Source organism: Myxine glutinosa, chromosome 1 (genome assembly GCF_964187855.1).
Source record: "Myxine glutinosa chromosome 1, kmMyxGlut1.1, whole genome shotgun sequence".
NCBI classification, from domain to species: domain Eukaryota; kingdom Metazoa; phylum Chordata; class Myxini; order Myxiniformes; family Myxinidae; genus Myxine; species Myxine glutinosa.
The window spans coordinates 85,821,320-85,846,517 of record NC_136261.1 but is presented as its reverse complement, the minus strand read 5'-3'; the positions used below and the strand labels follow the sequence as shown (position 1 = coordinate 85,846,517).

At 46.3% G+C, this 25,198-nt stretch overlaps 1 protein-coding gene across 2 annotated transcripts in view; it reads right to left on the bottom strand.

Annotated features, from left to right (window-relative positions):
- Positions 1-25,198, bottom strand: part of PLK4 (polo like kinase 4) — a 229,842-nt gene that overhangs the window by 136,008 nt on the left and 68,636 nt on the right. For both annotated transcript variants that reach the window (XM_078774357.1, XM_068112343.2), the window contains exons 5-8: positions 22,078-22,283; positions 21,650-21,946; positions 21,097-21,494; positions 3,215-3,276 (exon numbers count right to left, since the gene is read on the bottom strand). In XM_078774357.1, the coding sequence (XP_078630483.1) occupies positions 3,215-3,276; positions 21,097-21,494; positions 21,650-21,946; positions 22,078-22,283 (963 nt within the window). The remainder of the gene's footprint in view (positions 1-3,214; positions 3,277-21,096; positions 21,495-21,649; positions 21,947-22,077; positions 22,284-25,198) is intronic.

The following is a 25,198-nucleotide window of genomic DNA, read 5'->3' as shown; positions in this document are numbered from 1 at the left end:
GTACCTTTGTCGGAATGGCAACCTGTCCAGAAATGTGCCCAATAGCCTTGGAAATGTCTTCGGCAGCCCTATGCATCATTACGATACAAAAAGGAGTAGTCATGGTCAGACCCCCTTCAACATGTTCCCCAAGTCCAGTAGATCCTGTGCATAAAGTTTTGCATCGATCTGGTCAGCCGTTCTGGAGACGTTGACTTTTAAAGTTTTTATGTTCAATCCAATATGGCTGCTGAACCACATGACCTATGACGTCATAGATTTACATTCTCCTCCAATACTGTTGCGTAGAACATGCTCAATCAATTTTAAACTGATTGGATAAACAGTTGTACTTGTTGAATTATGACATCATAATGAAGGCACCAATGATGTCATGGTTAACGGCACAAATTCCCCATGCGGAGTTCTTTACAATGAGCCATGTTTCTTTTCTTTTTTCCATAGAGTGGTTTTAGAGATATAAAGGTCCAACATTTTTTGTTTTTTTCCAAGATGGTGCCAGTACATGTTATAATTATGACCATCATGTCATAATTATGACAAAAAATATATACATGAGTCGGTGCATACAATGGTGAAAATTGTGTCTATTGGACCAACGGTTGCCAATAAAATGAAACTAAAGGAACTAAACGGGCCACCTACGACAGACAACTTTATAACTGTGGACAGTTATGACCGGGATCCAATGTGCCCCGCTTTGATACAACCCCGCTTTGATCAGATACGTGACCAATCATGTCCTCTTTATAAAACCAAATTCAGAATTAGATTTGAAATATTTTCAAATATATAGATATATATGAGGGGTCCTCGGGGTCTTTTGAGACCTCGGGGTATTTTGGGTCCTTGGGATCTTTTGGGTCCTCGGGATCTTTTGGGTCCTCGGGGTGCGTTGGGCCCTCAGGGTCTTTTAGGTCTTTGGAGTCCTCGAGGTCTTTGGACTCTTAGTGGTCTTCAGGGTATTGGGGGTATTAAATGGTCTAAGGGGGCTCAGCAGTCCAAAGGGTTTGAAAGGTACATTCCAATAGTACGTAATTAATAGACATGATGCCACTGAGTTCAAATAGTACGTAATTAATAGAAATACTGAAAATTCATGAAGCTGGAGAAGATAACTATGTGGAGTTTCTTCTTCTTCGACCAAAAAATTCTGGCTGCCAGACCATGCGACCGATTGAAATTGAAATTTTAAACAAGTATTCCCCTTGACGACTAGTTCATAATTTTGAAGTTTCACGTCAATGGATGGATACCATGTGGTTCAAGACAAATATTTTTTAGGATTTTCATTCAATCCAATATGGCGACCAATTAATTATTCGGGAACACCATGGTATCTCCAAGACAAGGGGAACATGTGTGTGAAGTTTCCACCCGATCTGTTTAGGCATTCTGGAGGAGTTAATTTTTAAAGGTTTATTCTTCAAAGCCTGGTGTTGGGCTAGCGGCTAGGGTGCCAGCTTAGGATCCTAGGATCCTGGGTTCGAATCCCGGTCGATCGCTGAATTAACGCCAGGGGGGTTGACTCAGCCTGTCATCCTTCCGAGGTCGGCAAATTGAGTACCAGTTCACTGGTAATTCCCTGTTTGTCGTAAAAAGGCGACAAAAAGGGTTGGCGGCAGGAAGGGCATTCGGCCGTAAAACATTGCTTCAAAAAGGGGACCACCTTCAAAAAGGGATAATTGAAGCACTAGGACATCATCATTAACATATGTTATTCCCCCATGGGGAGCACTTTACAATGAGCCATGTTTCAATTTTTTCCCATGGAACGGTTTCGGAGACATAGAGGTGCAAAGTATTTCAGTTTTTCCAAGATGGCGCCCGTACCACGTGACCTTTGATGTCAAAATTATCATTAAAAAACTCGACAGGATGAGGTGTTCCTATGATTAAAATGTCGTGTCAATCGGACCAACGGATGCAGAGGAAATTAATTTTAAAGGGAATAAACCTGCAAAATCCCGGCGGAAGAAAAATAAGAATAAACAACAAAATCAATCGGGTCCCACAGCCTGAAAGGCATGTGGAACCCTAATAATCTGAACAAAAACAAGAGGTATCCCATCTTGGAAGGACTGGATCGCTAATAATAAACAAAACAAAAACAATCGGTATCCCATCTTCGGACTGGATCCCTAATAATAAATCTGAACATAAACAACAGGTATCCATTCTGGAAGGATTGGATACCTAATCATAATAATAGCATAATAATGATACGGTCCTGTCTTTAATATTGAGGCATCATTTATATAAACCAACAGGATTATAAATAATTAATTGACATATGGGGGGAAATTACATGCCCAGACCAGGAATCGAACCCGAATTAACATCGAATCGAATTAACATTATCACAAAATAATATTAATTATAATAATATTAACAATAATAAGAAGGATAACTAGAACGGCACTCAGTAAAGTGCAAACCTCTGCCAGGCTGAACAGTTTACGTTTTGTATTCCACCAACACCGATAGGCCGGATCTACATCCCTACCTTTTTAACCAAAATCTAATCGGCTTGTTCTTGTCACCTACCCAACTCATTCACCAAGATTTGGCTCAATCCATCGATAACTTTTTGTAATACCTACATCGATAACTACATACATATCGCTTTTAGCCCAACTCCCAATGGTGAAGATCACTTGAAGAATTAAAAAATTCTCGTATCTGGGTCTGGATCTCGATCTTCACCAAAATTGAATCAATTTGTCCTTGTCACACACCTAACCTGTCCACCATTCACAACTTTAAACTTTTTCGAATCCGTCCACAACTTTGAGATAGCCTGCTCGCAGGCACACAGACAAACAGCCCAGTGAAAACAGAAGCTTAGTCCACCTTCAGTGGCAGAGGTAATAACATGACCCCCTTAGAGAAGCGGGTGTTTCTAGCTTAAATAAAAGCAAAAACAACTCGGAAATAATTTTCCCACCAAGTTCCCAGGCAAAGATGCCAGCCCAGCGGTTTGAGCCTTGCATCATGGGCAAGTGACTATTGTTGGTGAGGACAGATTATAAAAACTTTCACTTCGACTTAACGGGCCTATATAGCTTTTGTTAAATTGGGGAAAAAATAACAACTTCAAGCAATCATGAGTGACAAACATGATGAGAAATCATAAATGGGAAAACCTGAACTTTTCAAATTTGAAGACTCAAGAGGTGTTTGCTTGGTAATAATGAAGCATAAAGTATTTCACCTGTGTGGGAACAGCCTTGTGCATCAGGAAAACCTTGTCGATTCACATTCCCAATGTCCTGGCTAACACACAAACACACACAAATTAGCACTCTGCATCTCCACTTGCAAGACATGTGAAATAGTGCTTACAATATTTGAATGAACAAGGAGCTGGTGCTATAGGTACACTGCTTTTTAGGTGGTATGAGGAATAGATCTGTGTAATATGAAAGCTAAACCTTGCAGGTTTTTGAAGTATCACGCACACAAGCCAAGTTACAAACATGGTTGCCATAGCAACATAATTCAGTCAATCACCGACGTGATCTAATCAGGTTTAGACAATAACATGAGGAATAGACATCTGCAATATGAAAGCAAAATGTTCAATGCTTTTTGAAATATCGCGTACACAAAGGTACATAGACGGATGATCGGTCGGTCGGACGGAGCTCATTTTAATGTCACCCGTCTCTGACCTTGATGGAGGGGTGGTGGACAAAAAAACAAAAACAAAGTAAGATTTACATTCAGAATGCCGCTTGGGTGAAAAAAAATAACGCACTCAAAGTCAAACACATGAAGCCGAATACCAAGCCAAATAACATCTTCAATGGAAGGGAAAACCGTGATAAGGGCAGCAGCATTGGTTGGAAAGAGGGCCGCGCACGCACATGCCGCGCCTTTCAACATGTTTGTGGTGCGGTCTATGCCAGCAGCAGTGGCCTCTTCGATGAGGCCGAGGGCCGCACACATGCGCCCAGTGTTTGGGACGCAGCCTGGCCATGCAGTTTGGAGAGCAATATCGGCTTCATCCCATTGAGGGTGGGACCAAGCTACGGTGGGGTCAAGGACCATGCTGACACTGAGCCACGGTGGAAATGTGTGTGGAAATGGTGACTGGTGGCAGTGGCGTGCCATGTTCGGGTGAGTGGGGAAGTCCACAGATAGAATTGGGTGAACCCCCAGAGGTGGAGATCACGACCGGTGGCAGTGGCATGCTCACACACATAAACACGCACGCGCACGCACACACACACACACACACACACACACACACACACACACACACACACACACACACACACACACACACACACACACACACACACACACACACACACACAGGGGCAAGACTGGTTCAGAGACAAGGACCAGGTGACTCAGGCACAAACAGAGGGGAAAAGATTGGAAAAGGCAGATGATGGACAGAAAGACAAGGGATAGCAGCAGAATGAGGGAGAGGAGGATGGTGAAGATGATGAAGTGCAGCATAGACTGGAACAAGAGTTAGCCAACAAAATAGAATAGATGAAATTGATAAAACTCAGAGAAAGACCAAAACTTAATTGCGTAGAAAACGATAAACAGACAAAAATCTTGGTGAGGTGAACCAACCATTCAATTATAAAAATGATTTCAAAATCGTCCACCTTGAAGGAAATCGATGTCATGTGTTTCGCAGCGGCACTATTCATTTAAGAAAAAGTAATGGGAAAACACCATCAGCAGAAAAAAAAACAGGCCCTACAAATAGAAACCAAATTCCACCTTGGAGACAGAGATTAGAGACACAAAGAGAGCAACTCTTATGGTATCCATGGAAATCTCCACTCATGGCTCGCAGACTTCCTCTACTGTCGTAGTCAACGTGTGGCTCTAAAATGGTATCCTCACATCTCCTTTTCCTGTCCAGGCTGGAGTTCCTCGAGGTAATGTTCTGGGCCATGTGCTTTTTATGCCTCCGCAGACGAAGTCGCCGGAGGCATTATGTTTGTCTAACCTTCATTAATGATCTTTCCGACTCTGGAAAATCCCCTTTATCTCTTTGCTGATGACTGCCCTCTGCCGCTCCATATCTCAACCCTCAGATCGGCAGGCAGCAGCCTCTTCACTCTCTGCAGACCTGAATACAATTACAAGCTGGTCAAATACGTGAGGCATGTCTTTCAATTCCAACAAATCTCACACTTTCAACTTGCCTCTCCGAAAAGACAATCTGGAAAACCTGCCTCCCATTTACTTTATCAACAATCTTCTTGACAAGTTCTATCACTCAAGCTTTTGAGTCTCACTATCTGCCATGATCTTTCCTGGGAAAGCAAAATTTCCAAGCTGGCCTCCAAAGCAAGTTGCCGACTTGGCATCCTCTATCGTGCGAAGTCCTTACTTGGCACAACTGAGCGACTCACCACATACAAAGCTTTCATCTGCAGCTTGATGGAATACTGCTGTCCCCTCTGGGCTGGTGCACCTGCCGCACACCGAGATCGGCTTCACAGTGTAGAAACCAAGGCTTTTCGGATCATTGATATCTCCCGCGATGAAGGTGATTCTGACGGGCCTTTCACTCTCTCACCACAGGCACGTTAGCTGTCTTTCTATATTCTTCCGACTCCTCTCCACCCTCTCCGGCACCCCATGCTCTGTCTGTGCTCTGTCCCCCAAATATTCCTGCAGGACACCCAAGATCTGCCAGCAACCCTCTTCTGGTGAAACTGCCAAAATCAAGACTCTCTGCTCACCTAAACTCTTTCGCTCCTCTTTTTTACCCACCTCTGGAACAAACTCCCACACTCTCTTCAATCCCACTCCTCCCTTCAGGTCTTCAAAACAGCTGTTCACCACCATCTCAATATCTTCCCCCATCCAAAGCATTGATCTTTTCTACCCCTATTAATCCACGCCAAACCCACCTCCTTCAAATTCCCCGTTTTCTTTCCTGAAATCCCCTGTAGTGCCCATCTTGTTTATCCTGTGTACCCCACCCCTCTCTCTTTTACAGATGTCCCTGTTCCCTACTGTTGTTTGACTTCCCTCTCTCTCCCATATGCATATGTCAGCCATCATTCCCTATCTGTGTGCCAAGTTTGAACAACATTGGTAAATGCATGTCCGAGAAACAGTTGAGGACAGGTACAACATTGGGGTTTTTTTTACAACTAAAGTGCCGCCAGTCGGCCATCTTTGATCGCATCGCAAAACAAAATAATGTGTATATGTACACAATCATGTATTGTCTTTTTACCAAGTACGAACAAAATCGGTTCATACATCTCCTATATATGGTTGCGGATGCATGCACACACGGACGGCCAAATGAGACCAAATCCAAAAGCCCGTTTTGGACTAAGTACAACGGAGGCCAATAATATTGTTACGGTTGAGTAATAAAAGAGCCCCTATAGTTAATTACACGACAACATGTAGACTGCATTAGTCCGTTATTTCTTATTAAATGTAAAGATTAGCTCCCTTTCCATTGTGTAGTAATTAAAGCATATATGCGTTGAGTTAGGCAGGATTCCAACCCCTCGTATTGTGAAAGAAGACGTTGGTTCATGGGTGGACGAGCACGGTCCACGTTGAACCTTCCAGAAGGAGGCGGGGCTGAATGAACGACCGCACGTGACCAACATCGGCCAATGGTAGGCCGTGGAACCTTCCAGAGGAGGGCGGGGCTGAATGACCGCACGTGACCAACAGTGACCAGTGGTAGGCCATGGAACCTCGCAGAAGAGCATCCCCCCGATAAAAGTCCATACTGATCTCAGCCCGGGCTGGTTCTTCCTCCGAGCTGGTTCTTTCTCTGTGCTGGGTCATCCTCCAAGCTGGTTTTTCCTCCGTGCGGATCGTCCTCAGAGCTGGTGGTTTTTCCGCGCTGCCCTTCCTCCGAGCTGACCGTCCTCCGAGCTGGATCTTCCTCCGACCTGGCCGTCCTCCGACCTGGCCGTCCTCCGACCTGGCCGTCCTCCGACCTGGCCGTCCTCCGACCTGGCCGTCGTCCGACCTGACCGTCCTCCCAGCTGGATCTTCTTCCGAGCTGTCTACCGGATCGATCCATACGCCACGCGCAGGAACTGCCCAGACCCAAATCAGCGGCCGCACGTCCTTCCAGTATGAGTCTAACCGGTGTGATTTATCCCCTGTCTGCGAGTGTGCCAGGCGCCTGTGTTGGGAATAGATAGGTAAGAATTTATGACAAGTCTGCTTCTCGCCCTTTTTCTGTGTTTTTTTTGTGAATAAAGACGTGTACATTGTATTTCCTCTCGACCTGCCCGTGTGCGTCTTTTCCCCCAATGACCCAGCATCGTTCAAACCGATTTTGGCTGCTCGATTAGGTCCGTAGATCACGCAGTGTAAAACCGCGACCCACACCGCACGAATCGCTTGGCGTGCCTGATTGGAAATAGGTGTGGGGATCGCGAGGGGTTCAATACTGGGTCTACCCGGTCACGTGGTCTCGAAGGTATTCGGATCACGGTCGATAACCCTTCGGCCCGTGGTTGGGGGATTGGCGATTGGAGTTGCTCCCCAACCCGCTGGGCGCGAGCTTCGTCGCGGTCGACGGCCCATGGACTCGGTGACTGTGGGGAAACGGGGTCTTAACCCCTCCCCTTAGTACGTCAACAGACACGGGATACGCAACAAAATTGGTGTCAGGAGTGTAGGATTCGGACCTGCGGTACGTTCCACGTACCTCCAAATTACGAGCGTAGTGGAAATTTAATTAAAACAAGTACAAAAAGTTTTAATTAAAACAAAAGCCACGTCGATGTTACACAATGCCTAGATGCAGCTGTGCCTATAACGTCGATGTTATAGGCACAGGACATTCCTATTGATTCGATTACTTGATGTTATTTTTGTGCAAAGTGAAAATATATCTCGGCAATTTCCCGTGTGTGGCGACGAATTTTTAATATATCTCGGCATTTTCCCGTCTGTTATTTCAGGCGGTGTATGACTGACCATGCCGCGATTAAAAAAATATATATCTCGGCAATTTCCCGTGTGTGGCGACACGTGAACGAAGCTATGCTCCTCTCTCCACATTATTGTGACGACATATAAATTAAATATATCATCGCGAGGATTGTCATCAAATGGACGAATTTTTAATATATCTCGGCATTTTCCCGTCTGTTATTTCAGGCGGTGTATGACTGACCATGCCGAGATTTAAAAAATATATATCTCGGCAATTTCCCGTATGTGGCGACACGTGAACGAAGCTATGCTCCTCTCTCCACATTATTGTGACGACGTATAAATTAAATATTTCATCGTGACGATTGTCATCAAATGGACGAATTTTTTATATATCTCGGCATTTTCCCATCTGTTATTTCGGGCGGTGTATGACTGACCATGCCGCGATTTAAACAAAATATATATATCTCGGCATTTTCCCGTCTGTTATTTCGGGCGGTGTATGACTGACCATGCCGCGATTTAAACAAAATATATATATCTCGGCATTTTCCCGTCTGTTATTTCGGGCGGTGTATGACTGACCATGCCGCGATTTAAAAAAAAAAAATCTCAATGGACTTGAAGTTACAGGCCTTTGAGAATTCATTTCGTTCTATAAAGGGCAACTTCCATCGGATTTTCTTCCCGTTTTTTTTCAACCGAGTCTAAAACTATGTTAGCGACTGTGAAAAATGAAATGATATATCGAATTTGATTTGAAATAAAACTGTGTGAGAGAGGAAGACACCACGGGCCAACAAAACAGGCCTCAAAGCTATGCGAGTTAATAAAATGGTGGATATTTGTTTATATGAAGCCTCTCCCACAATGGGTGGAGCTATGGTTCCCAGAATGGGTGGAGCTTTGAGGTTTTGTCTTCTCTGCAAGAACAAGAACAAGAAGAACAACAACAACAACAGCAGAGGGCACTCTATTAGCAGCGTCTGCGACGCGGCTAACAATAAAATAAATTCGGACGATGGCGGGCCAAGACGGGCAGGTTCTGGTGGGTGTACAAAGTGTAAATAGTGAATATGAGAATGAATTAATGGCCCAGGACCTAAACGTGCAGATGGACCATGGAGTTAATGAGGGCGCAGAAGTGGGTGGGGATAATGGCTTCGTCCCCCACCCGGGGCCGGCGATGTTGGTTGAACCCGCGGTGCAGGCTCGGTTCGATATGGACTTGTTTATGACACAATTCAGTGCATACATGGAGGTGCAAATGGATAACATGAGCGAAAAATCAAGCTGTGAAATGAAAAAAAGGGTGATCGGATGGATAAAATGAGTAGAGAATCAAGCTGCGAAATGAACAAAATGGGTGATCGGATGGATAAAATGGGAGAGGCGATAGGGCGTAAGATGAGCAAGAAGGTCGCGGTGGTGCGTGACGAGGTGAAGCAGTGTGAGATGCGCGTCCAGCGAGAGTTGAAGGAGAGCACGGCCAGACTGGGCGGGGGAATAGAAGGACTGACGCGAGAGGTATAGAAACTGACGATGGGACAGCAGGAACTAAGGAAACGAGTAAGTAAGAATACCGATATCATAGGCGGGCTAAAGGCGGCTCAAAAGGAATTAAAAAAGGAAGTTGTGGCAACAACAAACGAATGTAAAACGGTACATGAAGAGCTGACGAAGAGGGTAGATGACATAATAGAGACGATGGGAACAAAGGAAAGGGAAATTAAAATGCAAATTGAGACGACCAAGTTAACATTAGAGAGGGATATCTCAGGAGCGCATCGGGAAATGGCGGAAGTTAATGAAAAAATGGAGGAGGTGGAAAGTGAAATAAGTGATATCAAGAAGAGACAAGGGGAAACGGGGAATGAAATGCGGGAGGAATTGATGGAATGTATGCAAGGGTGGTGCTCAAAGGGTGATGAAGTACTTGCTAATCAAATTAAAAGGTTACAGGTTCTTGAAGAGAGCCGGGAGAAGGTAAGTCCCGAGGTGAGTGGCGATGATTTCAGAAATGTGTGTGGTGCGATTGGGTGTTCGATGAGCTTGGGAGCAAGGACAGACCCGGGAGTTAGTGGAGGGCCCAGTGTGAGGGGTACAAATGGAACGGAGTGTGTGAAAAGAATGTGCGCACCGGTATGTGCGAGTACGGAATGGGGTGTGAGGTGTAATCAGATTCAGGCATCGACGCCGACCGGGGTAGTGGTCAGTTGGACGGATAGGTGATGCGAGCCCCCCATGAGTGGTGCCCGTGCCCCGTGGGGACCTGAAGGGTTCGGCCCCGCATCGGTCCAGCATGCGGGATACGGACCCCCGGTACCCGCACGGTGTCGCTCGCGCATACGACGGCAAGAGCGATTTGCGGGCGTATCTGGCCCAGTTTGACCATGTGTGTAGAGTTATCGATTGGGGACCGGATGAAGGGGGGATTCACCTTGTAGCAGCACTGCGTGGCGCGGCGGCTGAGGACTTGACTGCTCTTCCCCTGGGTGCTATCACCCTGTCAGACCTCCGTTCGGCCCTCATAAATCGATTTGGTGTGGAACAACAGAGCGAGCTTGTTAAAACTCAGCTAGCGGTTCGAAAACAAAAACCCCAAGAGACCATTGGGGAATTGGTTTACGACATTTGCCACGTGGTGGGGATAGCGCATGCGGACATGGCAGCGTCCTCCCAAGAAAGCTTGTCGCTGGACAACTTTGTACAGACCATTTCCGGACCCTGAGCTTTGGCAAGAGCTGGCCATGTGGCGGCCGCAGACCCTGAGCCAGGCGGCCGATGCTGTGGCCTGTTGGGAAGTGGAGAGACCCATGGCCCGGGGGGGGGGGGGGGGGGGGTCGAGTGCCACACAGTAGTGGTGAGGCAAGTAGGGCCCATACCCGGTGGTGGGTCCCTGGGAGGGTCCGCCCCTAAAAGGGGCCCGGACCTGGAGGACATGGTCCGGAGGCTAGTGGACCAGCGATTAGCGGGGTCTGGACCATGGCAGGCGGCTCCGGCAATGGCACGCGGTAGGCCACGACCAAATACCCAAACACCCAAACTCCTACTGGGGGGGTAATTCGGAATTTCGGAGGGACGCACCTTACCAGGTGAGGTGCTACAACTGTGGCCCGTTAGGTCATCGGGCGCGGGACTGCAGAGCCCTGTGCAGGGACGGAACCCAGCACCCGGGACCACCAACTCCGCCAAACACCCTCCCCCCCCCCCAACTCCCCGCTAGGGCCCGGGAAACCAATAGGTGCCGAGCATGCAGGGCCGTGTTCAGCAAAGGAGGATGGTAAAGAGCCCTCATTGACGCGACAGGTCATTTATTGTGGCCAAATTGGCATTGGTAGCTTGACAATTAGATGCAAAATTGCCGGCGTTGCGGTAGACGCCGTAGTGGACACAGGAGCAAGTGCCACAATCAGCCCTGTGGTCCTTGATTCGAGTGCAGATGGTTGGTATAACAACCGGCGTCTGGAAAATCATAGTTTGCAGTTGGTTACCGGGGTAACGGCCCCCATCATAGGACCAGGTTTTGTGACCCTCAAGTTGGCCCAACATCAGATCCACACCGGTGACGCCCGGCCGATTCGTCAGCCCACCCGACGGCTCCCTTGGAGAAAGAGGGAGGAAGCTGCTGAGCAGTTAGAAAAAATGCTCAGTGCAGGTATCATTGAGTCCTCGGGAAGACCTTGGATGTCACCGGTTGTGTTGGTTAAAAAGAAAGATGGGACCATGCGGTTTTGCGTGGACTATCGCCAACTAAACAACGTGACACGTGAGAAATCCTACCCCCTGCCTAGAATTGACGATACCCTCGATGCCGTTGCGGGCTCAAATTGGTTCTCAACCTTGGACCTTAAGAGTGGGTATTGGCAGATGGAGATAGATAAGGCAGAGAAGGAGAAAACGGCATTTTCCACAGTTAAGGGACTGCATCAGTTCACTGTGATGCCGTTTGGTTTGTGTAACGCCCCCGCCACCTTTGAGCGATTGATGGAGCATGTGCCGGGTGGCATGCCATGGCAATCATGCCTGGTGTACCTGGATGACGTCCTGGTACATGCTAAAACATTTCCCCAGGCCATAGCTAATTTGGACCAGGTGTTTGGGTGCCCCAGACAGGCAGGATTGAAGTTGAGTCCAGGCATATGCACTTTGTTCGCCAAAGAAGTGGCCTATCTAGGTCACGTCATAAGTCGCGAGGGGGTAAAAACAGACCCAGGAAAAATTACCGCAGTAGAGCGGCCCGCACCTCGTAACATCAGAGGTACGGGGTTTTTTGGGACTCTGCTCCTATTACAGGTGCTTTGTGACAAAATTTGCGGAGATAGCCAGGCCCACTCACCGGCTTACGGAGAAGGGGACGAGGTTTAATTGGACACGGGAGTGAAATGATGCTTTCCTAGCATTGAAGGGGTGTTTGACATCCACACCCGTTCAAGCTTACGCCACCGATGACGGAACGTTTACCCTGGACACGGCTGCAAGCCAGGAGGGATTGGGGGCAGTCTTGTCTCAGACACAAGGGGACGTGGAGGGAGTGATCGCGTATTACAGTCGGGCCATGAGTAGGCCTGAGCAAAATTATTGTGTGACTCGTAAAGAGTTATTGGCTATGCTGTCTGCCATGAGCCATTTCCACATGTACATATACGGGCGGAAATTTTTGGTTCAAACTGACCATTCCTCCTTGCAATGGTTCGTACGGTTCAAGGAAAACGAGCGCCAAATTGCAAGGTGGTTGGAAAAGTTGCAGCAGTACGATTTCAATGTGACCCATAGGGCCAGAAAGGCCCATGGGAATGCCGATGCACTCTCTCGGCGTCCCTGTCTGGGGGAAACTGTAAATTATGCGAGAGACACGAGGACAGGGAACAATTGGCAGACCCCACCCCTGCTCCCGTAGTCCGTGCAGCCCGGGTGAGAGGGCCAATCTTGCCACTAACCGCTGATGAGGAATTCGGAACTTTGGCTTGGAGCACGGCCCAGCGGCTGGATCCCGTACTGGGACCGGAGTACGAGTGGGTTTGATTGGGAAAGAGACCTAGTGGGGAAGAGGTCACACCCCTCGGGGCATGAACAAAGGCATACTGGGTTCAATGGAAGACCAGAAAATTGAAAGACAACATCTTGTATCGCAGGTGGGTAGAGATTCCCTGTGAAGAAACTTCCTGGCTGGTAATCGTCCCGGAACAGTTCAAAACCACTATCTTACAGCAAGTGCATGGTACCCGCCCTGGCAGCCATTTGGGCAGTACAAAGACAACATCTCGGGTCAGCCGGAGGTTCTATTGGGTGAATGTGGGGCGCGATATACAAGACTGGTGTCGGAGATGCGACGCCTGTATTGCTAAAAAGGGACCGGCACGGAGGATGAGGGCCCCTCTTCAATTACATCAGGTAGGGGCCCCCCTTGAGCGAGTGGCTATGGACATATTGGGACCGCTACCCCACACCCGCCAAGGTAACAAGTACATCCTCGTGGTTATGGACTATTTCACCAAGTGGCCGGAGGCCTATGCCCTCCCAAACGAAGAAGCCAGGGTAGTGGCACAGGACTTCGTGGAAGGATTTGTATGTCGGCACAGGATTCCAGAGGAGCTGCACATCAACCAGGGATGATATTTTGAAAGTCAATTGCTAAAAGACGTGTACAGGCTCCTGTCAATTCGGAAAACCAGAACAACGCCCCAAAGACCACAATCTGACGGGGTGGTTGAAAGGTTCAACCATGAGCATTAGTTTAGGGGGATGGCATTGTTCGGCCCATGGAGGAGCCAGCAATGGTTGCTTCCATGGGGGCACCAAAACTCTAGCGAAGGGAAGGCTAGGATAATGGTTAGGGATCCAGAGAGACCATAGGGACCGAGATTTAAGTAGTGACCATGAACTGTAAAGAGGACGAAGAGAGTTTTGTTTGTTGTTAAAAAAGGGTGTGTGCATAGTGTAAAGGGATGGCGAGGGAAGCATGAGCTATAGGGGAAATCAGTTAAATAGATGATGCTGTCTATTTTTTTTTTTTTTTTTTTTTTTTTTTGTATACTGAAATCACCCAAACGCTCCCTGGCTAAAGTTCATCCTGAAAGCGCCCACATTGTGCGGACAAACCAAGTCAAGGGCCACGTGGTCAGGAGAACCTCGTGCCTATCGGCCGGCCTCGAAGACCGAAATTGTGACGGTGTCACCTGAAATTTGTATACTGCTCGTGAAAGAGCTAACATTTACTTCACAAACAAATCAACCAGACAAACAAAATACCCAAAAAAGAGGGAGCGGAAGACAAGATGGGGAGAGAAGGGGAAGCACACAAACACAACATCCGAGAGCAGGGAGATGTGTGGAAGGGAGAGGGCCTGGGGGGAGGAGGCATGGGAAGGGGGGGGGGGGGAGGGAGAAGTATAAAACACAAGGACACCAAGGACTTCCTGGACAGAAGTTGGTATTTCAAAAAAGTGGAATTGGGGTGAAATTAGCGGGGGTAGAAAAGATCAAGGTTTTGGATGGGGGAAGATAAGAGATGGTGGTGAACAGCTGTTTTAAAGACTTGGAGGGTGGAGTGGGATTGAAGAGAGTGATGGAGTTTGTTCCAGAGGCGGGAGAAAAGAGGCATGAAGGAGTGAAAGTGAGCAGAGAGTCTTGATTTTGGCAGTTTAACCATAAGAGGGTTGCAGGCAGATCTTGTGCGACCTGTAGGAATATTTGCGGGACAGAGCCCAGAGAGAGCTGGGGGGCAAGGCCAGAGAGGAGTCGGTAGAAGACGGAAAGACCACCAACCTGCCTGTGGTGAGTGAGTGAGAGGCCCTTGGATTTAGCTTCATCGCGGGAGATTCCAATGATTCTGAATGCTTTGGTTTCAACAGCGTGAAGGCGAGCTAGGTCTGAGGCAGGAGCACCAGCCCAGAGGGGAGTGCAGTATTCCATTGAGCTGCGGATGAAAGCCTTGTATGTGGTGAGGAGCTCAGGTGTGCCAAGGAAGGACTTCGCACGACGGAGGATGCCCAGTCGGCGACTGGCTTTGGAGGCCAGATTTGAAATGTGGTTTTCCCAGGAAAGATCATGGCAGATAGTGAGACCCAAAAGCTTGAGTGACAGAACTTCTTGGAGAGGATTATTCAGAAAGTGGATGGGAGGGTTGTCCAGTCGGTCTTTTCGGAGAGACATCGTAAGAGTGTGAGATTTGTCAGGATTGAAAGACATGTTCCACTTGTTTGCCCAGTCTGTGATTTTGTCAAGGTCTGCAGAGAGTGAGGAGGCTGCAGACTGCCAATCTGAGGGATGAAGAATGGAGCGACAGAGAGTAGAGTCGTCAGCAAAGAGATAGAGAGGATTTTCAAGAGAGTCAGAGAGATCATTGATGAAGACCAGAAAAAGCACAGGGCCCAGAACACTGCCTTGGGGAACTCCAGCCTGAACAGGAAGAGGAGATGAGAGAAACCCATTCAAGGCCACACGTTGACTACGACTAGAGAGGAAGTCCGCCAGCCATGCGTGGAGATTTCCATGGATACCAAAAGAGGAGAGTTTGGTGAGCAGAGCGAGGTGCCAGACCGTATCGAAGTCACGTGATATGTCAAGGGAGACTGCTCTAATTTCCTGTTTGGCATTGAGGACCTCCATCCATTGTTGAGAAAGCAGAAGCAGCATGTCCAGAGTGGAGTGTCCAGGTCTGAAACCAAATTGATGATCAGAGATCAAGCCATTGGAGAAGAGGAAAGATTTCATATATGAAGCAATGATGGATTCCATGACTTTGCTGATAATTGGGAGAAGGCTGATTGGTCTGTAGTTGCTGGGATCTGTTTTTGCACCTTTTTTGTGCAAAGCGGTGATGTTGGCAGATTTCCAAGCAGATGGAAGATGACCTTGAGCAAAAGAGAGGGTGAAGAGAACAGAAAGAGGGAGTGAAAAAGCGGCAGAACATGATTTTAGGACCCGTGGGCTGATGCCGTCAGGTCCAGCTGCAGAATCAGAGTCGAGGGTTGACAGAAACTTTTCCACCTTGTCAGGAGGAAAGGACACAGAGTCCAGGAGCAGCTGGGTACGACTGGGTACGGTGGGTACAGAGAGGGATGGGTTTGGGACACAAGATTTAGAGGCAAACACAGAGTTGAGGCATTCAGATTTTTCACGTGCGGAGTCAGCCGTGTGGCCATTTGAGGTGAGGGAGGGGATGGAGGGGGAACAAACACCAGAAACAGATTTGACCAGACGCCACCAGGATTTGGAAGAGGGAGATAGATAAGAGAGTTCGGTCCTGAGAACGGAGAGATATTGTTTCCTGGCTCTCCTGAGGGTGGACACACACTTGTTTCGGGCTTTGTGAAAGGAAATGAGATTTCCTTCCGTTGGATTTGCTTTCCAGGAGACGAAAGCAAGTTGTTTCTGGGCAATAGCCTCACCACAAGATTCCGTGTACCATGGACGGGAGGAATGATATGACAACTGAAGACGAGATGGGATAAATCTGTGCATGAGAGAGAGCAATTTACTTTGGAAGAATTCCCAGGATGAGTTGATGTCAGAGGCAGTAGAGATGGGAGACCAGTCCAGATGATTGATGGCTGCTTGAAGACCGTGCCAGTTGGCCTGAGTGAAATGCCAGACCCGTCGACGCTGAGGAGGCTCTCTGAGAATGGTCAGAGAGATGTCCACTTTAACAAGCACATGATCAGAAGAGCCGATTGGAGCAGAAGAAGAGCAGCAGACATTTTCAGGGAAGTTAGTCATAACCAAGTCCAGAAGAGAAGATGCTCCGTTGACTGAGATCCGGGTTGGGAAATTGACAGATTGTGTCAGTCCCAGTGAGTCACAGAAGTCCTTTGCTGAAGAGCCATGGCTGGTGAGAGAGGTACCCACCCCAGCCAACTGGCATGGTGACAGTTGAAATCACCACATATGAGGAAGAGAGAGTTGGGATGGGTAGATAGAAGTTGGTCCATATTATCAGACAGCGAGATGTAGATGGAGTCATCACTGTTTGGTGGACGGTACAACACACATATGAACAAAAGGTGGGAGCGATGGGGAAGCCGTAGCCAAAGGTATTCCTGGGGGTGAGGTGGAGAGAGGGCAGTGCAGGGCGAGTGAGGAAGAGAGTTTTTTATAAAGATAGCAACCCCACCTCCAGGACGAGGCTCAGGTCTATCATACCGGAGGAGGGAGTAACCTGGGAAAGATACCAAGGAATCAGAGACATCATGAAGGAGGAAAGTTTCTGTTAAGCAGATCACGTCTGGTTTGTCAGAAGCAACCTGTATGGAGAGATCAGTTAAGTTTGAGCGAAGGCCCCGGATGTTTGAGGTCCATACTGTTAAGGAAGAGGAAGGGGGAGCATCGGATACAGAACAGGGGGGGGAGCGGTAGGGTAAGATGTGGAAGAGGAGGAAGAGGTAGGGAGAGCTGTTGAAGGTGTGTCAGAGATTACAGAATAGCTTGGAGAAAGGGAAGAATGGGGCAGACAAAAGGTTTGATGGTGATTGGGTGAGGCGCAGTGAGGTGTTATTTGAGGAGGGGGAAGAGTGAGGCAGAAGGTTGAGGGAGAAGAAGGTGAAAGTTGGAAGGGGGAAGAAGCGGGGAGGACGCTTTGAGGAGGAGGGGTGAGAGGGGAGTCTAGGAGGGGAGGAGTGAGGGAGAGTCTCGGAGGGGAGGGGTGTGGGGGGTGTTTAGGAGGGAAGGGGTGAGATTGGATTTTGAAAAGTGTACGATTAATGGGAAATGAACATTTATTGCAAAATGAGTTTCTTGAGACATTCGAGTCAAAATACGTTTAAGGACGCTGAAGGATGGGTGGAGTTCTGGAGAGTTTAAGGAATGAATGAAAGATGCACTGTAAGAGATGGAATTTTTTTTTGGAATGAATAGATTTGGTGAGCAAGTCGAAAGCATCCTTTTATAGAAGAAGAAAAAGGTGTTATAGAATATGACAAAATAAAGTTCTTCAGGGGACAGATGAAACATTTTTTAACAACGTGATCACGTGATCACGAACAACGTGGTCGAAGAACGAACGAACAAATAAGAACGAACAAACGGATAAGAACAGAGAAGGAAAATTTTAATTTTTTTTTTTTTTTTGAGATTTTAAAACAAGGAAGTATTTGAATTGTGCTGGTTTGAAAATAATTGTTTAAGTCGTACGAGTGGAATGCATGGTGTGGAATGCAAGGTGTGGAATGCATGGTGCGAAGGATTGAATGGGGGGGGGGGCAGGGAGTGGACCCCATTCATGGAGGCCCAGGGGGTTAGTTTAAAATTAGATAGAGGGTGTAGGTACGTAAATTATAATGGATATTGACATCTGTGGTGCTGATTGTAGAAATGGAAGTGTTTTGTGAGGTGCATGAGGCAGTAGAATGGCTGGGCGTGTGGCTTGGTTGGTAGAGATGGTTGACCGAGGCACCCTGGTCACTGAGAGCTCTTTGGCCTGGTAAGGCCGTAGGTAGCCTCAGGGAGTCAGTTAGGTTAGTGTGTGAGTGGGACCAAGAAGCCAGGGAAAGGACTCGGGTTGCCAAATGCCAAGGTGGGCATCGGGTGTTAAGTGCCAAGGAGGGTCTTCCCTAAATAGGTTAGGGTGAGGAGTATGCAAGCTCGGGAGGCAGCTCCAGTCGACGGGGGGGGGGGGGGGGGGGGGGGGGACTGTCCGGGAAAGGACATGTCCCGGGCGCAGGCGGGGTAGATCTGCTGGTGAAGCCACATGACCCAGCCCCGAAATTGTGCAAGGGCACAGACAAATGTATATATATATATATATATATATATACATACATACATATATACATACATACATATATATATACACAAAGAATTAAGTTAAGCACCCCTACACAACGAATTAAGGTAAGCACCCCCTAATATATATTCTTTGTGTATATGTATACATTGGCATATATTCTAAGGTATGTGAGATCAAATAATGATTGGTATGACATTAGCAATTATCCATTGATGAAATTGAGTGATCAAAGTGAAAAAAAGTGATTGGTTGAGTCAGTGATCCGATCACGTGGGTCCTACACACGTTATTGACGCAAAGATCGCTAGAGGTCTTCTCAGAACAATGACTGTACGTTAGAAAACATAAACGTCATCCACACTGTCCGTGATGGACCTATAGCTCCATACTTAAATTGAGGTGAAAATATGCCTAAAATTCCCAAAAAATTTCACCTTAAATTATTCAGAATAAAATATTGAAAACGGCATGATTGTTATGTTTTTATGTGACCATAATATCACTTCTCCAGAAAATATAGCAATATCATGGGTATATTACACTGTTTTGACGACAACAAACTTGTAATGTGCGATGTTGTAAAAAAACGGGGGGGGGGGTGCTTAACTTAATTCTTTGTGTATAGTTACGGTTTTTAGAACCGGCACTTGTATATAATAATCCATTGCAAATAACTCCCTGTAAATATTCCCATCTTCTAAAGGTTAAAGGTCGCACCCTAATTAGTCCATATACAACACGTAGGGCACCATAGGAACTCTAGTTATTTCATTAGTATGTGTTTTAGGTAAGGCTCTGTTTCCAATAGTTTGAATCTGCGTTGCATTAATTAAATAAGATAGGTCCTTCAATCCCATTCATTTTGCGGCTTGACTCTCTCCAAATTGTGGTTACGCGCCTTTGCTTGCCAGCAGCGCTCGCTGCCTGGCTCAAAACGCCATTACGCATGCGGTCAAGCTGGAGAAGAAGGGCGGAGCGCCGGAAGGAGGCGTGGCCCCCCTGTCAACTCGTCATCAAAGGTGGAGCCAGCGAGCACTCACCAAGCACTCGCCAAGGCTGAGGTGAGCTCGCTAGTGGGCGTAGCCCTATGAAGCGCGGCTTAATCTGGACCAGCGTTATATAACCGCGAGCGCAGAGCCCTTTGAGGGACGACTTGTTGGATTGCTTCGCGCTACGGACTTCTTGCTGGAGCTGCGCGTAAAACTTCCCCGGGGACTTCTGTTGAACATCGGTACGTCATGAACGTTGAGAAAGAGAGAGCCAAATACCCTCCCCGCTATAGGAACCCCGACAAATAAGGTCCGCTCACGTTCCAACGATATACGAGCAGCGCTGCCTGCCGGGTTTCACCGCAGAACTGGAGCGTGGATCGGAACCGGAGCGTGGACCGGGGTGGAGCGTGGATCGGAGCCGGGGCCCACGCTGTCCATCTGCTTGGACCTTCCTACCCAGCCATCATTACCCCTTACGTGTAAGTCTGTTTGTGTCGTCCTGGGGCGTGATAATTAAGACTGTTTAAGACTGCACTGTGTTCTGCTTCTTCTTCTTCCCTTGTACATTTACCCTTTCGTTTCCTCTTTAATTATTGTTGTAATAAATTCCTGTGTTCTTCCTTACCTTTTGGTTTCTTCTTTCATTCGATCATCTTAGTCTTTTCTGTCCATTGGGTACCTGCGGCATGATTTGGCCAATCGCTCAGGATCGGGTTAGTCCTTTTGTTAATGGCTCGGGCTTTGGATTGCTAACCGCTCGGCAAATTCCATCTTGTCCGCGGTCCGAGCGGGAATCATCTCCCTGCTTTGCGGAGAGATTGGCACTTAGGTATTTGGGACCTCCATTGACCAATCACCCTGGCCAATCTCGACCGCAGAGGAGCGTTATAGTTTCCAGGATCGGGGGACGGCCAGCTTAAAAGACAAGGGGATTAACCCCCCCTTGGTAACAGGAGTGCCGACCCCCGAATCCGCAACAACAACAACAACAACATATATATATATATATATATACATATATATATATATATATATATATATATATATATATATATATATATATATATATATATATATATATATATATATATCAGTTTCTGATCTATTTTATTTCATTCAGCAAAATTATTACCTCCGTTGGGAGTTGTGACCCCAGCCAAGAAACTGCTTCAGCAGGACCGACACTGCATAGCAGAGCCGAACCCTAATCCGACTACGTCAATAATTTCCAAAAACACAAGCAGATGCTATTTATTGATACCATCAACTCTGTTGATACCATATTTAAGCATCCGCAAAAAAAATCGAGAAATTAAATACCTCAAGCAATTTTATTCAGAAAGTAATCATTTTAGCAAAGTGAAGAAAATTCCCAACATTACAAATAAGAACGGAAACATTTGATGTTACAAATTTTAAATTAAAATTAAAATAAATTACCCTCTTGGTCTACATCTCTGCTCGACAAACCTTGATCTTTGCCGTACTGGCGGCGAAGGTGGGTGCCTGTTTAGATCCTTTGATGTCCTGGAGTCCATTCGACGTGGCCAAGAACCAGACCACTGCTTCACTGCCACTCTGCCAGACTCGCACTCAAAGGGCAGTGCTGCCTGAGGAAGTCTCTTCGTCAAAGAGAGACCACTGATGGCAGATTGGTCATTTCCAACATCACATGCATGGGACATGTAGCCCACGTGCAGAACATCCCGTTCGGCTTTCTCCCAACTTGCGCCACAGCTCAATCCTGAACCCGAACTAACTGGTTTCATGATGCAAGGTGGGACACTGCTTGGGCGATATGCATCAGTAGGTATGGCCGTGGCCATTGTGGCAAGGCCACTGTCTGCCGAACCCTCTGCAGTCCTTCCCTGAAACACAACAGGACCTACCCATTAATTAATTTATTTATTTTTACTTTCTCCAGCCATATATGCATCACCTTTGTGAGTAAATTCCATCAAAATAGTATCTTCCCCAAATAATTATATTTCCTTCCAATACAAGTTGCCTCTTTCTGCCTTACCTTACGGCCAGAGGCTACTCTGCTGGCACCGACCCCTTGAGCAGTCATGAATGCATGGTTGGTAATGCAAACCAGGCTTAATCGCTCAGCAGGGTCTTTTCTGAGCAATCGGTATATCAAGTCAGCAGCTTCAGGAGAGAGGTCAGGAGGCAAAAAGTACTCTCCGCGCACTACACGGTTGAGTGTGCTGCGCACACCATCCGTATCGAATGGCGGCCGGCCCACAAGCATCGTGTAAAGCATGCAGCCCAGAGACCACACATCTGCGGCAAGACCATGTGGTCCTTGTGTTGCCACCTACAACATGGCCAAAAATTATCTCTGGAAACATATTATCAAGTATACAATGTACATAGAGAAAATACATTGCCAAAATATAACAACTGTGATGAGAGAAAGAAGGAACAATTCCCTGAAAAACAAGATACCTCAGGAGAGATGTAATTGGGAGTGCCACACATAGTGTAGTGTTTCTCGTTGGGAAGTTGTAGTTGAGCAGCAAGGCCAAAATCTGCTATCTTTACATTCATTTCTTGAGAGAGCAACAGGTTGGCGAGCGTCAGATCTCGGTGGAGAATACCGTGCGAGTGCAGGTAGAGCATGCCAGACACGAGCTGGTTCATAAACTGTCGCACTGCAGCGAAAATGTCAGCACACATGAACACACACCATATTTAAACAAATCTTCCTCTAAAACACAATTAATTATTTTTCCTCTTGCACAAAAAAGATAATCAAAGCTATTATTAATTTATTGATAAAATATTAACGTTTTCTCCCCCGTCTGCAATGTGCACAAGATCCCAAAAAACGAATAGCAATGAGCAAGATCCCAAAAACGCTGAGATTGAAACTAAAACAACATTGCCAAGAATTTCACTTAAATGGAAATTAAACTCAGATTCTAAAAGAATGAGAAATAGGGACCATCCAAAAGTATCAACATTTTCATAGTCCTTTAAAGACTAGCACTTTTCAAGACCTTAAATCACATAGTCAGAGTTTTCATTCATCAAAACAAGATTTTATACTTTACCATCACTTTTTTGCATTTATGGCTGGTATTTTTATTATCCAACAGGCAATTTCACTTTAAAGTTTTCAAATTAAAACTTTGGTCAATTGAGCTGCACCACTGTTGTCAGGCAGATGTATTATTAAAGCAACGATATGCAACAAAATCATGTATTCTGACATCATTTGTGATCTTTGCTACCAGAACAGTGCTCGTCACATTCAATGGCCGTCGTTTTTTGAGTTTATGGTTTTCTTGATTCTGATGTTTTAGCAGCTGGAATCAGTTAAGGTATCTCACATTGCATACACTAGGGCATTGCCCGTACTATATCTATATCTAAAATTATATCCCCCCCCTCTATTTACATGAAATGGTTTGGTCCAAAGCGAACGGCTTGCGAGTACGGTGACAATCCCCCCCCTCTATTTACATGCAATGGTTTGGTCCAAAGCGAACGGCTTCCGGAGTTTGGTAAAGAAAAGAAATCGCCATCGCGTGCACAAACGCGCAGGAAAGCGAATGAATCGCAAATTCGGTTTTATTAGTTTTAAAACATAGTTTAACGCCAACATAGTTTGCAAACGTGAAATAAATGAATACGCTCTCAAATGTGCCATCCGAGGCAGAGTGTGCCCGCCACGTTCGGCACACGCGATCGTTCGCTGCTCTCTGATTGGTTGAATCGTTTTTTGGACATAGCTCGGTAAGTAATTGTCCGATTAATATGAAACCTTGAAAAGGCACATCCTCGGGTCCCCAGCAATATACCTGGCAAGTTAAAAGTATATCGGACCCGTGGTTGTCGAGAAACAGCGGTCACAGACAAACGTACAGACGTACAGACAGACAGACAGAGATTACTGGAATTATAGATAGATGACAGCAAAAAAAAAACAACACACACACACACACGCACGCACACACACACACACACACACGCACACACGCACACACACACACACACACACACACACACACACACACACACACACACACACACACACACACACGATGTGATGAACACCCTCAGCATTAGAGTACTAGTGTATGGGAATTTGGGACAGGATTCGCTGGTGTCCACGAAGAATGTGTACCCTGTCTTTGTGTGATAGTGTAAATGGTCTGATGTGATGTAATTTGTACAGTGATGGAGTTTTAAGGAATGATCGAACGCAGTGTCATGTCAAAGGCTGACAGAGTACACACACTCATTGAACACACTATACACAAATCAATACCTACACAAATACACATGTACAGGGTAATATGAGGCACTACCACCATCGGTAATACTGCAAAGCAAGGCAGGATTCCGCAAGGAAGCGAGTTGTCAGTACAACGCATGTGCCGATTTCGGTGAAGCTATAGTCTCGGCACGAAGCCCAGTGTCAAAGTGAAAACATCTCGCTTCCAGCGTGAAAGACAATAATTTATTTTCTCCATCTTATTGATGTGGGTTCATTTTTGTTTGTTTGTATTTTTGGCAGTCAATTGCAAGGTTAACCAAAACGCCACTCGGTAGAGCGCATACAGTACCTCTGCCAAGCTGAACAATTTATATTTTGTATTCTGCTGATAGGCCAGATCTGGATTCGGACCTCCCAAATCTAATCAACTTGTTCTTGTCACCTACCCAACGCATCCACCAAGTTTCGTCCGAATCCGTCCACAACTTTGAGATATTATGGTATAAATAGTTTTGGCCCCATCTCTCAATGGTGAAGAATGACTTAAAAAATTTTTACATTTTCATATCTGGATTCGAATCTTCACCAAAATCTAATTGATTCGTCCTCGGCATGCACCCAATCTGTCCACCAAGTTTTGTCCGAATCAGTTCATAGCTTTTTGAAATATGGTGCTATATACTGGTTTTAGTCCCATCACTCAATAGTTAAGAATAAAAAATTTAAAAACCCACCTTTAGAGGCCATTTTTCAATAGTTAAGAATCTAGATTTCATATCTGGATTCGAATCTTCACCAAAATCTAATTGATTCGTCCTCGGCATACACCCAATCTGTCCACCAAGTTTTGTCCGAATCAGTTCATAGCTTTTTGAGATATGGTGCTATATACTGGTTTTAGTCCCATCACTCAATAGTTAAGAATAAAAAAATTTTAAAAACCACCTTTAGAGGCCATTTTTCAATAGTTAAGAATAACGAAAGAAAATTCCAGTATCCAGATTTGGATCTTCAGCAAAAATCGAATCATTTCATCCTTGTTGCCACACATCCAACTGGTCCACTAAAGATTGTCCGAATCCATCCACAAAACCTTTTTGTGACACCCTGTTCACATACAGACAGACACAAATAGGGGTGAAAACATAACATTTGCCCACCTTTGGTGGCAGGGGTAAAGATCGACTTTTAAAAAGGAAATTAAAGTCTTACAGGAGTAATAACCGCCCTCTGCCTCCCATCCCACTCTTTGTGCAACCATGAAAATGTTGATAATTTTGCTCGGCCTCTTAATAGACATGATCACAAAAAAAAAAAATCATTTTGCATTATCGTATGCATAAA